Source organism: Strongylocentrotus purpuratus, unplaced genomic scaffold (genome assembly GCF_000002235.5).
Source record: "Strongylocentrotus purpuratus isolate Spur 01 unplaced genomic scaffold, Spur_5.0 spur5_scaffold_10, whole genome shotgun sequence".
Classification (NCBI taxonomy): Eukaryota; Metazoa; Echinodermata; class Echinoidea; order Camarodonta; family Strongylocentrotidae; genus Strongylocentrotus; species Strongylocentrotus purpuratus.
Window position 1 is genome coordinate 27735394 of NW_022145595.1, and position 6936 is coordinate 27742329.

A 6936-nucleotide genomic window follows, 5' to 3' on the forward strand; every position below is an offset into this window, starting at 1 on the left:
AATATAAGGGAGAAAGAGAGAGAGAGAGAGAGAGAGAGAGAGAGAGAGAGAGAGAAAGAGGGAGAGGCATAGGGAGTAAAGGGTAGGAGGAGGAAGAGGAAGAAAGGGTAGAAAATGAAAAAGTGAGACTGAGAAAAGATTAGCGATCGCATGCTTGTTCCATGATGAGAGAGAGAGAGAGATGGGGTGTCGACGAGTTAACATTCCGCATTTTCACGATTGGATATTAATAATCATTATTTAAAAAGAAGGGAAAGTGGGAGTAAGTTAGTTGCAGAACATTTGAAGAGTCGTCAATGGAAGAAAAAAAGCTTACACGTGGCGCTTTTTCTATTGTCATTTTTTCCAGCAAGAGTCGCGTAGTGTCGCATCAGATAAATAAATATTGGCCTACCATCAAACATGTTCTCTCCCTCTTGAGAAATAGGTTAATGACTCAGATGACCCCTCTCTGTTTAAAAGGATGCTTTTTTAAATAGATGAGATGTTCCTCTCTCCGACAATCAACAAGGTTCCGATATGCATTTACTCCAAGTCTTTGATTTCTTTTTTCTTTTTTCCCTCAATCTCTCCGTCTCTTCCCCAATCCCCTCTCTCTCTCTCTCTCTCTCTCTCTCTCTACTTTGAAGACTTTTGACATGTTCAAATTCTCTTAATTTGGTAAATAGGGATTATCGATTTTATATCATTATTATAATGATTGTAGCCATATAAATTATGACGTTGATGGTGGTGGTTTTGGTGATGTTGGTAGAAACGAGGATGGTGATGGTATTGATGATGATGATGATGATGATAGTAATACGATTTGTATGGGAGACGGGGTTACGGAGCAACTTATAGACCCTATACGGGTATAATCGGCAAAACAAATCATGATTTCATTTGTTTAAATACCTAAAAATGTTATGGTTAGTATGTTGTTACCTTATATTATAGACATACAAACAAATAGAACATCAGTTGAATAAAGTTCACCTTGCGAATTTTATGAAATGTATCGTCATGATAAAGCGATAAGTTTTGCAGGTTTTCTTTGAAAATGCTTTAAAATGTTCGCACGTTTTAGATTATGTACAAAACACATTGAAAATAGAATTTGACCTAAAATCTTGCGGTAGAACAGAACGATGCATGGGCCATTCGTGTAATGTCCAATTCTTTGATGATATAATATTTAGAGAACAAAAACAAAAAGAACCAATCCATATTGCAAATTGGTAATATCACGTCTTTTAAAATAAAGTGTTGAGCTCAAGGATAACACCAAGTCATGCTGACTTCTAATTAATTTTGCTCTCTTTGTAGCCGTTTTTAATTACTTGTTAAACACAGAATTAAACTTCAGAGCATTATTATACGAATTAAAACACAGTTTGCCGTGAAATGATGAAACTTGACCATTTAAATTTGGATTTTAGAATTTTATTTAACAAGTTTTTTTGCGGAGAAATAAGTCCACATGGACACCTGCTCATGCTAAATATGAATAGAAATTCCACCACCTGGTAATATAGCCTATAATCTAGGCGGAGTGCCGAGCTTTTTTCTTTGCTGCTAGACTAACCTTAAGCAGAACGTCTGATACAACGAGACTACGAACCGTGAGCCGCGGCTCACGACTCACGGTTCGTAGTCTCGCCGTATCAGACGTTCTGCTTAGGGTTAGTATAGCAGCAAAGAAAAAAGCTCGGTACTCCGCCTAGATTATAGGCTATCTGGTAATATTGTATCTCCAAACCTGTAAAAATAGTACAGGCGGTTTTAAAAACAAACACATTAAACCTGAAATTCAGGAGAGTTGAACCACCACCTGAAACTATTGAGGACGGGTGCATTATGGTTAGGTACACTTGAAGCCACTCTCTCGTTGCAGTGTCTAGCATCAGTTATTTTTCTCCACATAAGCAGGCTGTCGGCCTCGTTGGTGTGACCGGGGTATCATGCTTTGAGAACGCTGATTTAATATTTGGTGTACGTTCGGTCCTTCAGGTACTGCGTGAGTGGGGAATCATTCTTGAATGACTCGTAGAATTTGACGAGGTTTGGGTAGGGTTCAAAGTAGGTCTTGAGACCGACACTGCTGTCCAGGAAGAAATCTATGAGGTTGAAGATGACCAAATCGGCTATGGTTAACTGTAAAGAAAAAGATTCAAACGACTGTAAGACATGCGGCATTGATATAAAAGTGTTCCAGGTTAATTTTCTAATATTTTCTAATGCTTCAACCCTCGACCTGAAATACTCATGATGCGACCATAAACCTGTATTATATTCCCGTAAAGGCGTGTATAGAACCACGCAAGTTATATATTACTTGTAATTTTGACATTTGCACCAAATTATCTTTGTTACTCTATCATTCTAGTTTTTGGTATTAATTGAGAATGATTCTTCATTTTGGATATTAATAATTTGAATTTAAATTTGAATTTAAGCCTAAACCTGATGTAAAGCCAGATTGTAAACCGAACTCTATAACCAGTTTGATCGTAGGTCTATGACTCTATGTCATTGATAGACCATTTTGAATGGAGGGGTGGACCGTTATTTGTCGACAAGTTGCCCCATATTGCCAACCACCGACGAGCATCCATTTTAATATTAGACACGAGGGCAGGCGCGTACGCTTACCCCCCCCCCAGCTTATTCAGCGGTTGGCTGAGTCGTTGCGATTTTTTTAGGACTCAAAAAAAAAAAAAAAAAAAAAAAAAAATGTCCTCTTACCCCCCCCCCCCCCCGCTTATTCAGCGGCTTGCTGAGTCGTTGCGAAATTTTCGGCCCGATTTCAAAATGTTAACCCCCCCCCCCCTTGAAAAAAATGAGGGCATTAGTTTTTATAGCAATGCTTTTCAGGGGACATTTTTATTTTAATTTTCTTCAAACTGTCATGAAGGAAAGAGAAAGCCCAATAAATCTGAACTCAACCTTCTCTTTTAATTAACTGGCGCTGCTCAGTGGATGCCGGGCCCACGATCAATTGGGCAAAAAGAATTTCCATTTTCGGTTTAACTTAATAAAATTTGAAGAGGACTTTAAAAGATTATCATTATTATTATATTATTATAATTAATTAACTTTGCCAACAGAAAATGAGTTGTTGCGTGGGGTATCCTCCTAGTGCGGCTACTCATTAGGGTCACAATATTTCTCACTTGTCGAACCATCGCTTGTTTGAATATTTCATGCTTTTGATAATATATATGTTTGCAGAAATGAACACTTTATTTCGCGTGCTTACTTCGAATCACCACGTCGACGACTTCGCGTCCGGTCGGCTTACACGACTTTTCGTGAAACGAAAGTTGAAGTTCACGCGACCTTTCGTAGATTTGCCCTAGGGTATTCACAAAGTGTTGGGTAAATTGGACCAGACCATTTGTAGGAGAGAGTGATTTATTCCACATACATTACCCCGACATTATGTCGTGAATAAAGGGTCGGGTAACGCGACCACCCGACCTGACCTGATGACCCGATGATTTGAAGTAAGCCCTTTATGATATCGTGTGACTTACCCGGTTCCCTATAAAGTACTTTCCTCCTGCTTTCTGAAGAGATTCAGAGAAGAAATCGTAGGAAGGCTTCAGAGTACTGTCTCTACACTTGGCAAGGTCAGCTTCCTGATAATATCAATGAAAAAAACATATTCCCATATTTTTGATAATTATTACATCGTCTGTCTATAATATCAACCGGCGGCTAAAGACCGCGGGGTGGTAGCCTATCCGATATGCGTCGGGCTTTCTACCAAGTATATTAATCGTGTTATGGAGACGGGAAAATCGGCGAGGGTATCAGCAATCATCACCGGTGGAAGCGAAAAGTAAATTTTCTTTTATTTACAATGTTTCGTTCGTAGAAAATCTACGAACCCCCTAATGCTCTTTCATTATCAAAGTAGGTAGAAGATGTAAACAGATGTAAGAGAGAAAAAAATATTATTCGATTAAACTGGCGCTCCACAATTTATTATTACCCTAGTGTTTACATGACTATACGGTGCTTTAGCATTTTAAGAAATTTGTTCATGCCAAATACCAATTTACCTCACCTGGGCGGAGTCTAGTATGATATAGATTAATGCCTTGCCCAAAAAACATTATTGCTGCGACTGGGATTCGAACCTGTACCTCATACCTTGTGGTTCACAGTCCGGAGAATTTTCCACTAGACCGCAACACCTCTGCATACTATATGTAACAGACTTAAAGGTTTATATTCATAATTATTCTTACTCTTTGAGTAGCATCGGGTGTCTCGAAGGCTGGTGCGACTGCAATCTCAATGTCAGCCACAATCCCAAGGATTTCATCAATTCGGGCACATTCCTCGTTGTTCTTCCCGTAGTAATCTACAAAAAAAAAAACGTTTGCGATGATACAGTAGGATGATATAAACCTTATGAAATTATTGTGTGTGTTCCAACACAATCTCGCTATTGAGTGTATGTATAAAGTGTGAGTCAAAAAAAAGTTTACATCTAGAAAATTGCTAATCATTTTTAAAATCACCTATAAACAGTAAATTATTATACATTTTATGAGAGAGTTATTTATCCTAAATCATTTGGTATCATTTGTGTGTGGTATTTGAATAATTCTGCAAATCAAAATACAATTTACTTACCACCTGGAAATTGACGCGCGATAAAGCGGTATATAGCTCTGCTCTGAGTCAGAAGCTTGCCGTCTACATCCAGTACCGGGAGCTGACCGAGTGGAAACCCTGGAGAAATAAAAATATTTAAATATCATTTTAACCCGCTGACTACCGAATTGTCATGTTCTCCATAGATTAGTCCAGAAAACATCCGGTTCCAGTAATCAATGGTGAAGATGATTTGGGAATGAAAATGCGGTTGTATACGATACTTTCTCATACGACAGCGCTTCCTGGATCGAACCGATTTCGTTGGTTGATTGGTTGATTTCCTTCTAAAAACATACATAGAGCCTACCTACATACAAGTCACCCTCACATCCACGCGTACATCCACACAGGCACGCACGCACGTACATGCGCGCACACGCACACCCACACAAACACATACACGCACGCGCGCACACACCCTCACCGTTTCACGCGCCCCTACATAATTATGAACACGCGCGTACTAATCCATTATCAAAAAAACGACTAATTGAATGCTCTATTAAGCGCCATTAACGCTATCATGGTAATGACTCTGTTCTTCCTAGAGGTCTAGAATTCTCAACTTCAACGCTTAATTAACCAGAGAGACTACTCCATAGGCTACCCCCTAAACCTAATCTAAACCCTTGTTGCAACCTTTACCCTAATTAAGCTTAACGTATTGATTATCTATATTACCGCTACAAAAAAACTCGGAGCGATTGTCGCCCGTGCAAGCTGTTGGATGAATAACATGGCGGTTGAGGAGAGAGAAAGAGAGAGTCCAGGAGTGAGAGAGAAAGAGAGCGCTAGAGAGAGAGTAAGAGTGAGAGAGAGAGAGAGAGAGAGAGTAAATGAGAGAGCTATTCAACTGATGTTGAAACGTAAGAAAGAGAGAGAGAGAGAGAGAGAGAGAGAGTGAGAGCTAATCAACAGCGTATATAGAGAAAAAGGAGAAAGATAGAGAGAAAGATAGAGAGAAGGATTGAAAAGGGAAAACAGTGGAAAATGGAGAATCAGTACGAAAAGATGGGGCTAGAAAAACATTCGGGAGATAAAGGACGACAAAAACTGAACAGTGAAAGGGGTAAAGAAATTCAATCAATGAACGCTGCAAGGCCTACGGTATTCCTTAGTTCCAAGTTATAATTCTCAGCTATATTCGTTACGAGTTATATCACTGTTCAGGCGCGTACGCATGATTTTTTCAAGGGGGGGGGGGGGGGTTTAACATTTATAAATCGGGCCAAAAATTTCGCAACGACTCAGCCAGCCGCTGAATAAGCGGGGGGGGGGGGGGGGGGGGGGGGGGGGGGGGGGGGGGGGGGGGAGGGGGGGGGGGGGGGGGGGGGGGGGGGTAAGAGGTCACTTTTTTTTTTCTTGTCCCAAAAAAAATCGCAACGACTCAGCCGACCGGGGGGGGGGGGGTAAGGTCAGCTTTTTTAGGTCAACCATGGGAATTTTTTTTTTTATTTATTTTTTTATTTAAAAAAAAAAAAAAAAATCCAAAGGGGGGGGGGGGGGGGTTTAGAGAAATTTAGGGGGGGTTTGCACACAAAAAAATACCAAAGGGGGTGGGGGTTAACCCCCCAACCCCCCCCCCCCCCCCCCCCCCCCCCCCTGTGTCCGCGCCTGTCACTGTTGTATTAAATTATGAAACATACAGATGCGGTGAAACAGCATTTTCGCTGACACAGAATGCCTATACATGCGCATGACTGTATTCAGTCTAAGGAACAGACACAAGGTACGTTGTGCATGCATCCAGATGAGTTTCCTTTGGTAGCTTGGCTGTGGATCACATTTTAGCCAGGTATACATATTCTATAATATGCACCTGTGAGAAAATGAATGTGGGCAAAAACACACACATTGTATACAAAGCTGGAAGCATCGAGTAAAGCTATATAGAACCCAGGACCTCTCGTATACCTTTATACAACAGTGTACTTCCCTTTTACAGATCAATACACTTTAGATGAATGATATTAACATGTACGTAATAGAAATTAATGATTATACTTCTCACTTTTCCTGTCTCCTTTTATCTTCGGCCATTCCTCTCCCTCGAAGTCATAGCGAATATCTTCATATTTTTGTCCCACCAGGTGAAACAGCATCCTGGCAGGTTCTCCTTTGGCACGTGCATCGAAGTATGTGAGCTTGTAGTTAGGCATCGTCAAAGATGATAATTAATTCACACAATAAGATGAAATCGAAAACGATGATTGAACGACGTCAATGATACCCAAGCTAGCCTGTGCGTAGTGCTCAAGTGAATGCAAACGGCGACGAATGTAC

General features: G+C 40.4%; 1 protein-coding gene across 1 annotated transcript; it reads right to left on the reverse strand.

The window, feature by feature from the left end:
* Positions 1 to 1874: 1874 nt before the first annotated feature.
* Positions 1875 to 6846, reverse strand: LOC580461 (glutathione S-transferase 1). The gene is made up of 5 exons (XM_030979957.1): positions 6665 to 6846; positions 4630 to 4728; positions 4239 to 4354; positions 3519 to 3623; positions 1875 to 2136 (listed from the first exon to the last, which is right to left on the reverse strand). Exons 1-5 carry the CDS (start codon positions 6810 to 6812, stop codon positions 1963 to 1965), a joined length of 642 nt encoding a protein of 213 aa, XP_030835817.1. The 5' UTR covers positions 6813 to 6846; the 3' UTR covers positions 1875 to 1962.
* Between the last annotated feature and the right edge of the window lie 90 nt (positions 6847 to 6936).

What these genes read in the sequence shown, in the direction of transcription:
- LOC580461 (XM_030979957.1), bottom strand. Translation starts at nt 6,812, where the DNA reads ATGCCTAACTACAAGCTCACATACTTCGATGCACGTGCCAAAGGAGAA. An exon ending in CGCGCGTCAATTTCCAGGTG is followed by an intron (nt 4,355 to 4,629) that starts GTAAGTAAATTG and finishes TTTTTTTTGTAG; the next exon opens with ATTACTACGGGAAGAACAAC. An exon ending in AGTACTTTATAGGGAACCGG is followed by an intron (nt 2,137 to 3,518) that starts GTAAGTCACACG and finishes TTTTCTTTACAG; the next exon opens with TTAACCATAGCCGATTTGGT.